This window comes from Mustela nigripes, chromosome 4 (assembly GCF_022355385.1).
Source record: "Mustela nigripes isolate SB6536 chromosome 4, MUSNIG.SB6536, whole genome shotgun sequence".
NCBI classification, from domain to species: domain Eukaryota; kingdom Metazoa; phylum Chordata; class Mammalia; order Carnivora; family Mustelidae; genus Mustela; species Mustela nigripes.
The window spans coordinates 165,685,420-165,703,008 of record NC_081560.1 but is presented as its reverse complement, the minus strand read 5'-3'; the positions used below and the strand labels follow the sequence as shown (position 1 = coordinate 165,703,008).

Below are 17,589 nucleotides of genomic sequence, written 5' to 3'. Positions count from 1 at the left end.
AGGCTGGAACTGGGAATATTGGTAAGCAGTAGGAAGATGAAAAAGGAAGGATTGGACTCCAGGGCCATATAGGCAGGTAGAGGAGCCTTAGGCTTTACTTTCTTTCCTTTGCCCAGACTGCATTCTGGTCCTGGCTACCTTTAGCTTCACCTTCAAGCTTTCTAGAGGCTTCTGCCAAGTGAATTATCAGAGAGTTCCAAAGGTGACGCCTCCCTATGGAAATGCCTAAGGTCTTCTCCCTCACTTATCCAGTGACATCAGAGAGCTCCAAAGGTGACACCTCCCTGTGGAAATTCTCCTACCAACTGGCCTAGGGTTCTCTCCCTCACCCAGGGACCTCAGGCTCTCCTACTTCCCTCTGTCCAGGGGCCATGGACCTGGGACCTTGTCCACTGCTCAAAACCTTCAGCCCTAGATCTCCCCTCTTTACCCAGACACCCAAGATCAAAGACCTCATCTCTTAGATCACCTGTTTCCCCAGGTCCCATCGTCCTGTCCAGGATCCTCTCTACCTCTGGCCCTAGAACACTCCCTACCAACCAGTGACCTCAGACTTGGGATCTCCACTCACCTATTCAGAGTCCTTTGAAGATCACAGCTGAGGCATCTCTCTGATGGCCTCACACACTCTACCAGAACCCAGTCCACAATAATATCTGCATCCCTAAGCTGTTCTCCAAAGTCCTGACACATGGTTCAGGATCACTTGTACCTCCTACACTGGGGAGGTGTAGGCATAAGCAAGGACAACAGCAAATAAGTGGCCAGTCTGTAAGAGCAGGAGAAAGTTTCCATCTATGCCCCCTTGCTCCCCTAAGAGGTGCCATGCTGGGTGGTTCCCCACCTGGAGGCCCTACTAGTGGGTGCCCTAAGGAACTTCCTTGAGCCATACAACTCCCCAAAAAAAGCCTGGTCCACTTCTTCTGTTCATGCTCTCAGGAGCCCACTGAGTACAATTCCTTTTCTTCTGAGCTCAGAGACCCAAGCCAAATCTTAGACTGGGAAGAAACAACCACCATTCAGAAGGATTATAAACAAGAAGAGGATCCCTGCTTTTGTCCATTTCCAGTTTCTCTATGAGAAACCAAATGGGTCTAGTCTCAAAACCTAGAAGAGGAGGAAGAGCCCCTCCCAAACCAGGAAGGGGCCGAGGTGGAGGCTGAGAGATGGCTAGGCCCTCCCTAGTTCTGGGCCTCTGTGAGGAGCAGTAGCTTAAGGGCCAGTAGTTTGACTGGTGTTGGTAATAACCTGGCTTGAAGGTGAGGACGGAGGCCATCCGTACCATCCCTAGGCTTTAGTAAGGCTGAGGAGCCATCTTGGAACTTGGCCGTGCAGACAAGCCACCTCAGGACCTCCATGAGACTGATGAGTAACACCAGCCCTGGACAAGCCTGAGGGGCTGCCCCCCTTTCCCAGAGAGACTGGGAACCTGTCCCTAGTCCCATAGGAACCTAAGAGCCACCTTAAGCCCAGGACGAGGCTGAGCAAATTCTAAGCTGTAGGTCCCGGCCGAGGATAAAGCTGAATGGTGGTCCTTATGTTGGTCCCAAGCCTTGGACAAGGAATGGCTGGGGGCCCAGGATGATGGTGATTAGCAGCACTGAAGGCCCTACCCTAAGCCCAGAACCAGGCTATGAGGTCACCTGAACAGATGTGGGCAGGGAAGTCCTCTTTAGAGATAATCCTGCAACTAAATCCAGGTAATGGACATCAGTGTTAGAGATACTTTTATTTCTTAGCGAGTCAGCAGAAATGTGGGCCCTCCCAGCAACCCCACTTCAGTGCCTCTCATTCCTAAACCAAAGGGGTCTGCATGTAGCTCTTCTGTCTGTGGCAGCTCCTCCCCTCAACCAGGGCTGCTTCAGGAATCCCAGGGTGGACAGGCATGGGCCCAGAACCCACCACAATTCCTACCCGCTTTCAGAAGTCTTGTGGGGAAGAATGCGTGCAGCTCTGCAGATCCCTGTCCTCACAACACGTGACACAGCTAGCATTAAACCAGGAAAGAGGAGTGCATTCAAGCCTAAGCAGGTAGCTGCTACTAGGCTGTACAGTGAAGTGGCTCAAATCTTTGAGTTGCTACTTTCTAGCTGCCTGGCCTTGGTCAAGTAATCTTTCTAACCCTTTATTTCTTCACTTGTAAAAATGTGGATACTATTAGCACTTTTCCTCTGGGGTTATCAGAAGCATTAAATGTGGGAATTTTTATTTATTTTTTATTTATTTTTTTTAAAGATTTAATTTATTTATTTGACAGACAGAGATCACAAGTAGGCAGAGAGGCAGGCAGAGAGAGAGGAAGGGAAACAGGCTCTCTGCTGAGCAGAGAGCCCGATGTGGGACTCCATCCCAGAACCCTGGGATCATGACCTGAGCCGAAGGCAGAGGCTTAACCCACTGAGCCACCCAGGCGCCCCAAATGTGGGAATTTTTAAAGACCAGCAGAGTGTCTGGCATATATTAAATACTCATAAATGTTAATTATTTTATTAATAGAAGTGGTCACTTCAGCCAACAAATTCAGATTCAGCTACTCCCTCCATTACCCACAACCCTGAGACCCTCAGCTGTTCAAAACCACACAGCTTGTATGTGTATTTCTGGAGTGCTTTCCAACACTGACAACTAATTCTCTAAAGATACCAACTGGGTGTCCTTTTCTTCTTTTTTTCAAGATTTTACTTATTTGAGAGAGAGAATGAGAGCAAGCATGAGATGGGGGAAGGTCAGAGGGAGCAGCAGACCCCTTGCTGAGCAGGGAGCAGGAATGTGGGACTCTATTCCAGGACTCCAGGATTGTCATATAACCTGAGCTGAAGGCAGTCCCTCAACCAACAGAGCTACCCTGAGCAGGGTCAGTCCTGGTTAGTACTTGGATGGGGGTCTCACATGTCAATTCAATTCTTACATGAACTACCCGGGGTTAGAGCAGGACCCAAAGGTTAAGGTCTCAGTCCCACAAGACTGACCCCACTTCCAATGCGAGTTGAAAGTCACTGTACTTCTGACCCACTGGCTAGAAACTGGGCATTCCCATGCTACAACCTGGTTTGACGATTTGCTAGAATGGCTCACAGAATTTGGGGAGATACTTTAATGACATTTATAAGTTTATTACAAAGGCTACAACTCAGGAATAGCATGATGGAAGTGATCCAGAGGGCAAGGCACAGGTTGGGGGGAGGGGCGTGTGTGCAGCTCCCCTATCTTCTCTGGGGGGTTTCACCCTCCCAGCACCTCCATGTGCTCTCACAGAATTTCCTTATTCAGGAATTTCTATAGAGCTCAAACTCTAGCCCCACTGGCCTCCCAGGATGCTGGGGATAGGGCTGAAACTTCCAACCCTCTCCTCCCTCGGTCTTTCAGGTGATGTGTCCCACCCTTAGGGTGGGTGTCCCCACCTTAAGTTACCTCATTAGCATAAATGCTGATGTGACCTAAAGCAGCCCCTTATGAATAACAAAAGGCACTCCTATCACTCAGGAAATTCCAAGGGTTTTAGGAGCTCTGCACTAGCACAATAACCTGAGGTCAGACCAAATATATATATTAAATCATACATTTATCTCTCATATATATATATATTTTAAGATTGCTCTAGAAGAGAGAAAAGTATTGCACGCGTAGGACCCACCCTGGCTCTGGGCCAGCTCCTAGGCACCTTCCCTGATTGCTGTGTCCTAGAAATGAATTTCAGCCTGTGTCAGTCACACAGAGGCCCTGTCCAGATGGTGCCCAGGCCTCCAAGCCTGAGTGATCTGATGCCTGGAGGGTAGTCATAGGTCCCCGAGGTGGGGTGGGGGGTGGAGTGCCTGGGTCCCATAGGATGTCCTCATACAGGCTTAGAATTGGGCCCGAGGGCCGTCCTTGAGCCCCAGTCTGCTCCAGCAAGGTTTTGAGCAAGCCCACGGTGAGAGGAGGCTCTGTTCCTGGCTCAGGGAATGGGGTAGGGGAGTCCGAATCATCTGGGAGGTGTGTCCGTAGTAGAAGCAGGAGCTCAGCTGGAGCCAAGTCCGGTGGGCACAGGCGGCAAAGGAGAGGGAGGTGAGCATCAAGTCGACGGTGCCGGGCAAATTCGGCCAACAGCAGTTTGAAGATCTCACTTCGAAGCAGGGGACTGGAGGGGCCTAGGGTCAGGCCTGCTTCTAGAGCCCGCTCCCATTGCTCCTTTTGGACAAGCTGCCTCACAGCTTGGAGCACAGCTTTGGGCCGCCCACTGCCCAAGAGCAGCTCCAGCTCCAGCGCCTCAGATCTGGTCCCCTCCTCACCTAGGACTGCCAGGGCTCGACGATACAGGGGCAGCCCCGGGCCCCCCGCCCCCCAGCCTGGCCCACCTTGCTGCTGTGCCAGTTCCACAAAGGGTGGCAGCCATCGCGGCTCCAGCCGGCAGAGGCACTGGCACAGAAGTTCAAAGACGGGCAGTATCCCATTGGGGAGTTCCTTTGCAGCTGAAGAACCTCCTAGTACCTTCTTCCACACATCAGGGGGAGCATGGGACCTCAGCCTGCCATTCCCGTCTGGCTGGAGCTGCAGGGCCCTGAGGATGGCACCCCAGGCTGCTGTAGGAAGGGCTTGGAAAACTGTGTTGAGCTGGGCCAGCTGGTCTCCCACCAGTTCCGTCCTCAGCAGGCGTGCCACTTCATGCTCTGCCAGCTCAGTCCAGCCAGCTTCCTCATCATCCCCAGCCACCAGGTGGGCTTTGAGCTGATCTAAGGCCCGGTAATCTCGAAGCTCAGCCCTCAGTGTGGTCAACAGTGTAGATGGGGACACATGTCCCTGGAGAATGGAGGCCAGAGCCTGAGGTGCCCGGAATGTGCTGTTGTGTCTCAGTTCCTCTGGGGTGAGCTGGGTACCCCGCAGGCTCCGTCGCTGGTAGTACTCGCAGGCCTCCTCGAACACCAGGTCCTCAGCTGAAGGCACCTCAAGGCCCTGTGGGGCTTCCCAGCCTACTCGAAACAGACCCAAGGCTGAAAGCAAACGAAGACCCCCTCGGGTCTCCAGCTCGTCCTCATCCTCCATGCCAGGGGCTGGGGGTGCCAGTAAATGTACTCGGTCTGTACTTAGGACCTTCCTCTCCAGCAGCTGCCCGCTGCCCATGTCCAGCAGTTCCAACGTGGAGCCCAGCACACAAGCCAGAGTCCCATGAAATGTTCCCAGTGCTGCAGACCCTGCCAGGCCTGCAGGTGCCTCCTGCAGTGTGCCCACGGCCCGCGTACCACCATGGGATTGCACCAGGCTCACAGTGCCCCTGAAGTCAAGCAATAACAGTCCCTGGGTAGTTGGGGCCCAGGTATGTACAGTCAATGGCTTCATGGGGGACAGCAGCCCAGGAAGGCCTCGGAGCAGTGTCCGGAAGTCCCATGTGTCCCCTCGTCCGGGATTCAGGCTCTGACTGTGGGAGAGGCCAAGACATGGGGCAGCCACCATCACCTTACCCTTGCCTGGGCTCCAGATGAGCAGAATGTGACTCACGCCAGGCCAGGTAGTGGCAGTGGGCACCAGGAAGAGGTCCTTGCGGGAGGCCAGTAGTCCGAAATAGGGGCAGTGGTGCAGCAGTATGTGTGTGCGGCCCAGGTTGGTGCCGGCCTCCCCGCTGGGCTCCAGGGTTCGGAAGCACACGCAGTGGCTGAAAGCAGCAGGCGGCCCTTGCCAGCCCTCAGCGCCATCCTGCCGCTCCTCGCACCACACCAGGCGGCCTCGGGACGCCGCCACGGCCACCACGCGGGCTCCACCGCCCGGACACAGCTCGGTGCTCCGCAGCAGCCGCCAGCCAGGCCCCACTCCCGCGCCCCACACCTCGGTTAGGCCACTTTCCCACACCAGGACCAGCGCCGGTCGCGCCGGCCACGGCAGGAAGAAGGCATCTAGCGGTGAGGAGTGGCCGGCCGGCCAGGCACGCTCCAGCTCCGCGCCGGGGCCACGCGACGCGACCAGCAGCTGCGGGCTCGGCGCCCCCGGGGGTCGCAGGAGCAGCAGGTGGCGGCCGTCCGGGCTGCAGCGCACTCTTACGGCTGGGTCCCCGGCCAGCAACTCCCGGAGCCGGCCCGCGCCGCTAAAGTGGCTGAGGTCGGAAAGCAGCCGCAGAGTCCCCATACGCTTCATAGTTCGCCCGCGAGGGTGCACGACCGGGCCTGGCCGCCCTATGGGGCGAGGCTCGGCGCTCGGTCGTGGGTTCCCGGCTGCACACAGTGCCGGGCCGAGACTTCCGTCCCCCGTCGATGAGGTGGGCGGACGCCAGGCCCCGGTAGTCGGCTCCGTCTCACCCGGTTCACGCCCCGCCGGCGCGACCCCGCCCGCCAGGGGCGGGGCCACGGTAGCCTCGCGGGGGAGGAGCCTCCCGAGCACCCAAGGGTCTCAGCGCCTCCTTTCTTGCCAGTACTACCCACGCTCCTTGAGTCGCGTTGTAGGCCAACGCCCCAAGCCCGGGTAAGCGCAGTCTTACTCAGGAATCTCTCAGGCTGATCCCTGAACTGAAAGTGTCACACTCCCAAGGCTTTGCTTCTTTCCAAGCCTCTCTTTCACCCCAGCTGGTCATGAAATTTTTCTCAAGCACCTGCTAAGTTCCCGGCTGTGTAGGGAGGCCTGAACAAAACAGAAAACTTCAACCTCACGGAACTATCTAGTGGGTTGACTATTTAATGGAACATAATAGTAACAGTTAATACTTACACCTCCCCACCCCCGCTAACAAGCCCCTGGCACAGATACGAAAACGAAGCACAGAGAGGTTAAGTGAATTGACCAAAATCAAAGGGCTCTTCAGCGGGTAGAGGGAGAGGTGGGATTTCCATCACAAGCAATCTGAGTCCAGAGTCCTTGCACCATACCTCTTTACTATAACAACAATTCATCACCAAAACTAAGAATTTGCTAGAAAACAAAATTAAAACACAGTTTAGCGGCACTAAACAGTCTCTAGCAACACCTCCAAGTTGATATGCAGGAGTCCTTCCAACCCAACTGCCCTCTCAAGTGTATTCCTTCTCCCTCCAAACACAATTCCTCTTGATGAACCCTGCTTCTCTCTCCTTCCCCCAACAACTTCAGTGAGAATTTTCATCCATTTCTATTTCATCAGCCTCCTTCTGTCCTCTTGCTTTCAGCATGGAAACATTCTCCAGTCTGTTTGGTCTCGGAAGTCACTTTTTATTTTTTTTAAGATTTTATTTATTTATTTGACAGAGATCGCAAGTAGGCAGAGAGGCAGGCAGAGAGAGAGGAGGAAGCAGGCTCCCTGCTGAGCAGAGAGCTGGATGTGGGACTCTATCCCAGGACCCTGAGATCATGACCTGAGCTGAAGGCAGCGGCTTAACCCACTGAGCCACCCAGGTGCCCCCCTCAAGTATAGTTTTATTTCCTTTTCTCTTTGAGAAGTTTGATGACCTCCTTTTTGAAAGTCCCTCCTGTGATTTCCATAGTATCTTTCTCCTATTGTTTTCCTCTTTTTTTAAGATAGTATTTGGTTCATCAAAAATGTTGGTATTTAAATTCTATCACGTGCCCTTTCCTCTTTCTTTCTTTCTTTTTAAAAAAGGGTTTATTTATTTATTTTAGAGACAGAGAGAGCACGAGGGTGGGGCAGAGGGAGAGGGAGAGAGAATCTCAAACCTACTGAGCCACCCAGGCACCCCTATTTATTTCCTTCCTTCCTTCCCTCCCTCCTTCTTTCCTTCCTTCCTTCCATCCTTCCCTCCTCCCTTTCTTTCTTTCGCCCTCTTTATTTGAACAATTACCCCTAAGCCAATCGCTCAAAAATATTTATCAACCACCTAGGTATCTCGGCTGAGCTCCAAAAAAGGGTACCTACATGTCTACTAAGTATTTCTGGCTGAATGTCTCACAGACATTTCAATCTCTTTTTTTTTTTTTTTTTTTTTAAATTTGTATGTCAATGAACTGTTGGATTTTTTTTTTTTTTTTAAGATTTTATTTATTTATTTGACAGAGAGAAATCACAAGTAGTTGGAGAGGCAGGCAGAGAGAGAGAGGGAAGCAGGCTCCCTGCTGAGCAGAGAGCCCGATGCGGGACTCGATCCCAGGACCCTGAGATCATGACCTGAGCCGAAGGCAGCGGCTTTAACCCACTGAGCCACCCAGGTGTCCCAGATATTTCAATCTCAACATGCCCTAACCATCACCTTCCTGCCCAAATTTGCTCCTCCTCCAGCTGTTCTTAGTTGTCATAGGGTTTCTTTCATCTTTGTATCCTCACTTTCAAATTAGAGCTTGGCACAAAGAAAGACTTCAATAGATGTTTGGTGAAGGAATGAGTAAGCCAGAGTGAGCACATGTCTATGTGTGTGATATCCCTTAGAAACCTTTTGGCTAAGAGTTATAGAATAGTTACAGAAATAGCCTATCTTAAAGAAATGTGAAATTTATTAGAATATAAGGGGCTCACAGAACCTGTTAGAGACAGAAGGGGCAACTTTGGAAAATGAGCAGGAAGCAAGACACTCTTTGAAGACAGGAAACAGGAAGTACAACTGTTTTTCAGCAGGAATCATAAAGCCAGGATATACGTGTTATGAATGAATTCTGACTATCCTTTCATCTTTGCATTTTTTTTTTTTTAGGATTTATTTATCCATTTCAGAGAGAGAGAGAGAGGGAGAGAGGGAGAGAGAATGAATGAGCAGGAACAGCAGAGGGAGAGGGAAAGAGAATCCCAAGGATACTCCATGATGATCTCGGAGGTTGATGGGGGGCTCGACTCTGGGCTCAGTCCCATGACCATGCAGTTATGACCATGGGATCATGACCTGTGCAAAAACCAAGAGTTGGATGCCCAACTGACCATGCCACCCAGGAGCCCTGATCTTTGCATCAAAGCTCTTGGAGGCTGCACCTAGTGGCCAAGCCCAGGTCACATGAACTCATTAAACTTGGCTCAGGGCCTAGTTTTCACCAACACTACTCAAAGGAAGAGGTCACCAGAATAAGAGAGGAAGGGTTCAAGGCTGGATAACCTAACCAATATGCCATAGGCCTTTTATTATCCCCATTTTTAAGGTAGGAAACTAAGGTTTATTTATTTATTTAAGTTTATTTATTTTTAGTAATCTCTACACCCAATGTGGGGCTTGAACTCATGACCCAAGATCCAGAGTGACATGCTCTTCCAGCTGAGCCAGACAGGCACCCTGAAATTGAGGTTTAAAGAGCTCAGGTAATTGTCTAAAGTCATATAGGAAGTAGGTGGCAGTCAGGATTTCTTCCACAGTGTTCCAGATGTTGTGCTCTTACCTACTCAGTGTATGGCCTTCTAAACTTAACTCTTGTCTGAATTTGTATTTAATTAACTTCCTGGACCTAGGCACGGACAGTGTATTATGCTGCTTCACCCTTATACCCTCTCCTCTAAGACGTGACTCCAACTTCACCTTCCCCCAGGAAGCCTCCGGAGACTGACATGGAATTTTCCTTTCTCTGAACTTCCAGAGCATTTACAGTTTAAGACTTCCTAAGCCTGACCTTGATAACTCATTGTCTGATATTTAAAACAATTAACTGTATATCTATCAATGTATCTATTGTTTTTACTACTCGTGGAACTGGGTATTCAGTAGATGCTTAACAAACATTTGTTAAAAGGAAATCAGGTATGAGGGTGCCTGGGTGGCTCAGTCCGATAAACATCTGCCTTTTGCTTAGGTCATAATCTCAGGGTCTTGGGATGGAGCCCCATGTCAGGCTCCCTGTTTAGCGGGGAGTTTGCTTCTCCCTCTCCCTGTGCCCCTCCTCCTCCTCTCTCTCTCTCAAATAAATAAATAAATAAATAAACAAATAAATAAAAGAATCTAGGGGGAAAAAAGGAAATCAGGTATGAAAAGGGGTTTATTCAGGTGGATAGATTTCTAACTGGTGTTCAGGAACTATTGGGGGTTAGTTCAAGATACCTTCCTTTTGCCCCTTCTCACCCTAATATTCTATTAAGGTATACCTTTTTACCACTAATCTCATCTTACATTACTGTGTAAATAGACAAGAAAAAAAAATTTTTTCCCCCCAAATAGAACCTGAGCTTCCAGGTCTTTAAGATCACTTTCCTGGGAAGATTTGTCTTCAAAGTCTCCTTCACCTCTTACTAACTCTGGAGCATTAGGCAAGCTATCTAATTACACCTTTTTCTCACCTGTGAAATATTTACTTCATGAAGTCATAAGGATTGAATGACTTGGGGTGCTTGTCTTGCTCAGTTGGTGGAACATGTGACTCTTGATCTCTAGGTTGTAGGTTCAAGACCCACATTTGGTGTAGCGATTACTTTTTTTTAAGATTTTATTTATTTATTTGTTAGAGAGAGAGAAAATGTGAAGGAACAAGCAGGGGCAGCAACAAGCAGAGGTAGTAGCAGGCTCCCTCCTGAGCAAGGAGGTAGTAGTAGCAGGCTCCCTCCTGAGCAAAGAGCCAGATGCGGGACTCCATCCCAAGACCCTGGGATCCTGACCTAAGCCAAAGACAGACACTTACCCGACTGAGGTACCTAGGCGTCTCTGGTGTAGAGATTACTTAAAAATAAAATCTTAGGGGGAAAAAAAAAGGATTGAATGACTTTATTCATTCATATACACATGCAGGTGTGCGGACCTTGCACGCGCTCACACAAACACGCACACACACACACACTGCCCAGCCGTTTTTTAATCTTCCATTTTGCATAGAGAAAACTAAGACGGGGAAGTTACCTGACCAGTTAACACATGGTACTTTACACATAGTAGGCACACAGTAGGTATTTGTTGAATGGATCTGTTTCCTATTTTTATTTATTTGACAGACAGATCACAAGTAGGCAGAGAGGCAGGCAGAAAGAGAGAGGAGGAAACAGGCTCCCCACTGAGCAGAGAGCCCGCGGGGCTCCATCCCAAGACCCTGGGATCATGACCAGAACGGAAGGCAGAGGCTTCAACCTACTGAGCCACCCCGGTGCCCCTGTTTCCTATTTTTCATTTATAAAGTTGCAGTAAACATCCTGGAACATACACTTTTTTTTTTTTTTTTTTTTTTTTTTGGTAAGTGGACTCACCACCAAGCGTGGAGCCCAATGCGGGGCCTGAACTCAGGACACAGAGATCAGACCTGAGGTGAGACCAAGTGTCAAGGTTAACTCTCGGAGCCACCCAGGTGCCCCATGGAACATATACATTTTTATTCCTAGACGTGGAATTGCCCAATTCAGAGTCCGCTGGATTTAAAAGGTGTATATGTATAATTCTCCTATATTTTAAAAAACTGCTATTGCGATTTGCATTCAGGAGACCCTCAAGAGATGCAGCTTTTTCTAATGGTCTTTCTCGCGGTGCATTTCGGGAGTTGTAGTCCTTGTGATGCTTGCTGGGAACCGTGTTCTAAGCCAGCTTCAGGAAACCGGCGCGGACGTACCTATCACCCAGCGGGCTTTAGGACCCGGCGGGGCACCGTGGGACCGGGGAAGGGTCGGCGGAGGTAGGGAGCGCGTCCGTGAGCCCGAGGAGCGGCGGCGTCGGTGGCGTCGGGAGCGAGCGGGCCCGGGAGCGGCGCGGGTGGTGGAGGAGGAGCCCAGGGCTCGGTAAGCGTCGCCGGCCCGGGCGGGTCTCGGAACCTGGCTAACCCCTGCAGCTCCTGCGGTTTAGGCCTTGGCCCCGAGGCGGCTCTAGGGGCGGGGCCTACGCTCGCCTAGGGGACGACGGTGGTGACGGGGGTGGGGGGGCGGTGAGGAAGGGGGAGAGGGAGGGAGGGAGGGAAGGAGGACAGCTGCTGAGGCGGGCTGAGGCTGCGTGCGGCTGGGAGGCTGGGCCCGGGCGGTGAAGCGGAGCAAGGAGCGTTTTGCTCCTCCAGGGGCCGGTCCTTCCGACCTTCCGGTGCCTGTCGCGGCCTTCCTGCTCCCTGCCGGGGCATCCTGAAGGCGGAGATACTGACCTTTGACCCCAGCATGGGGCTGCTCCCGAAGCCTCAAGCAGTCTCCAGAGCTTCTCTCCCCCGGGTTGTCGCCGCTCCTGGGAGGCCTTCTGCCCAGTCCAGCCTGGCCCTGGGGTGAGGGCTTTGGGCAGGACCTCTGAGAAGGGTTAGATGCAGGCTGGGCCGGTCTTTTGAAGTCTTCTTCAGTGGTCCTGGAAGGGCCCTCAGCCGGCCCCTCTTTTAATTCTCTGACCGCTGGGCTTTAGCCCACCCTATACACAGAATCAGTGAAGCGGCTGTGTTTTCTCGGGGTTACTTGGAGCGAGCCTGGGAAACAAACCTGTTCTCAGGCAGGTGTGGGGAAGAAATAAGAGGAGAACAAGCTGGTTCCCTGGGGAAGGAGCGCTATCAGAGGCCGAGGAGTGCTGCCTCTTGGAGACTGGGGGAGTAGGAATTTGGGCCAGACTGGGAAAATGTTATCTGGATCATCATACCCTCCCTAGTTCGTTCTTTGCAGTGGAAGTTTTGAGCTTAGTGAGAACGGTTTCTTTGCTATTGTCAGCTCTCAGTGACTTTGTAAACCAGAACAACTATGGTTTGTGTCCCTGTCCTTAGCCCAAGTTAATTGGGTGTTTCTTAGACTGGACCAGTCTGCACAGTTTTCCTATGTGGAAGCTTTTGGGATAGCAGATCAATCAGTCTTAGAGGAAGGTGGATCCTTCTTGTTACGATTCTAAAGGGGGAATTTCCATTCTTAGTGATTAGGTGAGTCTTTAAGACTTCTTCATTGTATGTTTAGGCATTGTAATTCATTCATTTGTTCAACATTTGTGTGATTAAGAAAAAAAAATACCTTGAAAACTGAAAGCATTTATGAAAGTTGGAATTGCACATAGAGTTAAGTTCAAAAATCCATAAAATTTGGAGAAAATACCCAAATCACAAACAGGTCCAGGATATATGAAGGTACACTGTTTATTCAACACACATTTATTGCATATGTACTATGTAACTGGCACTGGAGTTAGAAATATGAGTATCTTTTCTCAAGGACATCAGAGAAATGTATTCATATGAAAATTGTAGTGCTGTGTGTTACCTATCCTTATAAAGGAGTATATACAATGTGAAGGGAATATTGCCATATGTGGGAGAGTCAGAGATATTTTTGCAGGGAGGAGATACTTGAGTTGGGTTTTGAAGGATGAGTAGGAGCTTGTACAAATAAGACAAGGCATTCCAGTTGAGCACAGCATGCACAAAGGGATGGTAAAAGTGTGAAGAGAAAAAAATAACATGATGTTTAAGTCTCAAAAATTTGTCCCAAACAGGATGTGTGGTGGAAATATTGCCAGGAGGTAAAACTGAAAAGAGGTTAGGGAGCCATTGGAGTTTTTTATGTTAGGGAGTGACAGAAGTGTGGATTAAAGTAATGAGAAATGAAGCAGTGAGAATAATTAGAGTTGTTGCAGTTGACTGAGAGTCTGAATTAAGAGTGCAGTGGGAATGAAGAGGAGGGGAATGGATTTTAGAAGTCTTTCTGAGATGGATGCAACAATGACTTAGTGATGAGGGAGAGAGAGTAGGCTAAGGTTTCTAATTTTTTTTTTTTGAAAGATTTTATTTATTTATTTGACAGACAGAGATCACAAGTAGGCAGAGAGGCAGGCAGAGGGAGAGGGAGGGAAGCAGTCATCATGACCTGACTACAAGACACACTGATTATATTAATCCACTGAGCCACCCAGGCACCCCTAAGTTTTCTAATTTGAGAGATTGGGTGAATGGGAATTTCATTGACCAGGATATGGATTAGAAAAATTAGAACGGGGCACTTTGGTGGCTCAGTGGGTTAAGCCTCTACCTTTGCCTTAGGTCAAGATCTCAGAGTCCTGGGATTGAGCCCCACATCGGGCTCTCTGCTCAGCAGGGAGCCTGCTTCCCCCCTCTCTCTTTGCTTACCTCTCTGCCTACTTGTGATCTCTCTCTCTCTCTGTCAAATAAATAAATAAAATCTTAAAAAAAAAATATATATATACATATAAAGAAAAATTAGAGCAGGGGTGTCTCGGTGGCTCAGTGGGTTAAGCCTCTACCTTCGGCTCAGGTAATGATCTCAGGGTCCTGGGATCGAGCCCCGCATCGGGCTCTCTGCTCAGCCGAGAGCCTGCTTCCGCCTCTCTCTCTGCCTCCCTCTCTGCAATCTCTCTTTGTCAAATAAATAAATCTTAGAAAAAAAAAATTAGAGCAGATTTTTAAGGGCTTGAGAGACTATGGAAATAGGTATAAGGGAGATAGTCTGCTATGCTGAGATCAAGTTGCTTGTGAGGTGTGCACACGGAGATATTACTAGGCAGCTGGAAGTCAGGAGGCCTGGTGAGCTTAATTTCGTGGGAATAGCTCTAAGTGAAGGCAAATATGAAAAATCCTGAGAAAAATAATGTTTTTTTGTTTTGTTTTGTTTTGTTTGTTTTTAAGGAAGAATCAGAATATGTACTTCTGAACAATGAGCTTCTCAAGGCAGGGACCATAACTTAGTAATTTTGGGGCCCCTTTTTACCTTGTACTGTGGCTGTGCTATTATAAAGTCTGATAAATGTTAGTTTGTAAGGTTGCAGTTACCTTTTGGGCTTTCTTTAAGAAGATTATGGGAGTCTGTCTTAGAAATTTCATTTTATACTTAGGTGGTATTCATGAGGCTTGTATGGTTCAACAGGAAAGGAAATGAAGAAGCTATGAGTGACATTTTGCTGCTTGAGGAAGTTCAGGGCTTGAACAGGAGATAGACAGTATTAATTTAAAGGAGGCTTCTGCTCATTGAGAAGAGGATCTTACAATGAATTCTCATTTTGGGAGATGTCAGAAAAATGTGATTTTCAATCAAAGTTGCCTGAAATCCTGTCAGTTTGGAGTTGGTTCCTCCTTATGAAGGTGCAAGTGCATTCCATCTTGTATAAAATAATTTGAAAGGGAAGCTGAGGTAGTCATGTTTATTTAAACCTCTTCAGCTGTATTATTAGTTAGTGCAAGTAGGCAGACTCAGTAGATTCTGTTGGGACTGGCTTGAATTCTCTTCTGTGAAGCTACTTCATCTCTAGTAGATGAAGACGATGGCTGATACCCTAGAGTAAGGATTGGCAAATTCCTGGTTTTGTTCGTTTACAGCTTAGTCTTGGGAAAGCCCCTGAATTACTTCCACTTTCAACTATAGGCTAAACACCCCCTTTGAGTTGAGCCCTTTTCAGAGGACATGTAAGATGAGGATGCTGCCCCATAGTGGCTCACGTACCTACTGAATCAGGCTGGTTCTGTCCTAGTAATTAGAAAATAGAAATGGTGCTTGTCAGACAGTGCCCTGAGTTGACTGACTTTTCCTGGATAAAGTGGGAAAGTTGATATTATGGATATCAGTTTGCAATTTCCACAGAATTTTAACTGAATCTGGATTTTAAATATTTTGTAGGTCAACACCTGATTTTTTGCACTAATGGGGTATTCTGATAGGGAAAAGTGCTACCAGAGAGAAAGATTTGTGGCTGTTTTACTTTGGGCAAAGTGAAATCCTCATTGTAAAGTCATGGTAATAATACCTACTTTATCTGTTGTTGTAAAGATTAAATGCAGTATATTTAAAGCATTTAAAGAACAGTGCCAAGTGTATAGTGAATATTCAGTAGTTTTATTTATTATATAGCACCTTGATTGGGAGGCTGTGCTTCGAGGAATGAGTGATAAATTCTATCTCCAGAAATTAAAAAAAGAAAAGTGATAGCACAAGAGGATTGTGGCCTGCCCATAAAGGGAATTCAAAGAGGTGGCTTCATGAGTGCAGGCCTCATTCTGTTCGCATTTCAGAGATAGGAGAGACTGGAGTACCTAGCTCTAAAAATCCATTAAAATGGAAAGACGTTGTATGCTTTTTTAGAACCAGTGTGTGGGGTGGAATCTGTGGAACCTGGATCCCTATGAGAGAAGCTTTTGTCAAGGAATCATGTGAAACAGTAGGATGTGAATCCAGCAAGTAACCTGAATCCTTGGGCCTTCAGAAAGGAAGAGGCATATTAGGAACTAGTTTGAGAAGTTAAGGGCTAGGGTTTGGAAGTAGAAACACCCTGCCTTCTCTTAAATGCTTATAGTGCTAGTATTTACTTCCAGGGAGTGTATATGCCTTGCAGAAGAACTTAGGGAGCAGGTAACTTCTGCCTAAGAATTTTACACACACACACACACACGACTTGTAGGAGAGCCAGAGCAGGAGACTATTTCTGGTTTTATAAACATATTGCTTCCTCTTGTGTATTGGGTGAGTAGCCAGTGATCAGACAATGATGATATTTGACTCACCCACAGCTTCTGGGCAGATAGGATTTTCATCTTCTTCACTAAGCATTGTGGATTAATATAGTCAGTGTGTCTTGTAATGATCTTTCACAGATGGACAAACTGAGGCTAAGACCCTAAGGGAAGGGATGCCATTAGTGAGTTAATATGGGAAGAATGAACTGGGAGTAGGTGAGTGTTGTTCCAGTGACTTTCTAGAGGTGACAAATTTTATTTATCCTCTCAAAATTGTCTTATGTCTTCTTCTCATGTTCCTTTCAAAGCATTTGGTGAGTTTGGGGCTTTAATGAGTTCTTTGCAAACTTTAGTGAGCATCAGAATGACTTGGGGGAAGGGTTTTGCAATCTCAGTGCTGTTGACATATTGGGCCAGATAATTCTTTGATGTGGAAACTGTCCAGTGCATTGTAGAATGTTTAGCAGCATCCTTGACCTCTGTTAGATGCCAGCAGTATTTCCTTTACCAGTTGTGATGGCCAAAAATGTCTCTGGCCACTGATATTCCCTGGATGGCAAAATTGCCACAGTTGAAAACCACTGATCTGGGGTGCTTATTAAAAATCTAGACCTTGGGGCGCCTGGGTGGCTCAATCATTAAGTGTCTACCTTACTGCTCAGATCATGATCCCAGGGTCCTGGGACTGAGCCCTGCATCAGGCTCTCTGCTTGGCAGAAAGCCTGCTTCTTCTTCTCCCATTCCCCCGGCTTGTGTTCCCTCTCTCGTGTGTCTCTCCCTGTCAAATAAAATAAATAAATAAATAAACAATTAATAATAATAATAATAATAATAAATAAATAAATAAAATCTTAAGGGGAAAAAAAAATCTAGACCCTTGGTGTCAACTATCCTCACAAACAACGGCAACAACAACAACAACAAAACAAATGTAGACCCCTAGTCCTTATCTTGAAAAGTCTGTTTCAGTAGTGGGAAAAGGGGGCTTAGGAATCTATCTGTATTTGCAGGCGCCTCAGGAGATTCTGCAACAATTGATCACAGCTCTGTGATGGGAAAGCATAATCTGTCCTAAGCTCAGGGCTGTACAGATTTATCCTTGACTTACTCTCCCTTCATCTCTCTGTCTTACTGTATCTTTCCATTCATTATGAAATTCTGGTGGAGAATTACCCTCAGAGCACTGGCTAAGCCCAGTTAAAATATTATCAATTAAGTCTTGTAGATTGTGGATATCAGTGTATTTCAGCTGTTTTTTTTTTTTTTAATTATTGTATTGGATACAACTATCAACTTTCTAGACAGATTCCTCTCCAGTGTTTTCTTCCGAGTTTTCTACCATTCCATTCACTTGTATAGCACTTTACCATTATCAATATTTATATACACGTGTGTGTCACACATGCATGTGCA

The 17,589-nt window shown here is 48.0% G+C and overlaps 2 protein-coding genes across 3 annotated transcripts in view; one reads left to right on the top strand and one right to left on the bottom strand.

Annotated features, from left to right (window-relative positions):
- Positions 1-2,460: 2,460 nt before the first annotated feature.
- HPS6 (HPS6 biogenesis of lysosomal organelles complex 2 subunit 3) lies at positions 2,461-6,278 on the bottom strand. Its single transcript, XM_059398414.1, has one exon. It carries the CDS (start codon positions 6,100-6,102, stop codon positions 3,694-3,696), a length of 2,409 nt encoding a protein of 802 aa, XP_059254397.1. The 5' UTR covers positions 6,103-6,278; the 3' UTR covers positions 2,461-3,693.
- A 5,070-nt stretch (positions 6,279-11,348) lies between these two features.
- The window catches only part of ARMH3 (armadillo like helical domain containing 3), a 183,819-nt gene continuing 177,578 nt past the window's right edge, over positions 11,349-17,589 (top strand). Inside the window, exon 1 of one of the 2 annotated variants that reach the window (XM_059398411.1) lies at positions 11,349-11,448. The gene's annotated coding sequence lies outside the window, so the exon portion shown is untranslated. Of the gene's footprint in view, positions 11,552-17,589 lie in introns of both variants that reach the window. The other variant, XM_059398412.1, reaches the window with a different exon arrangement.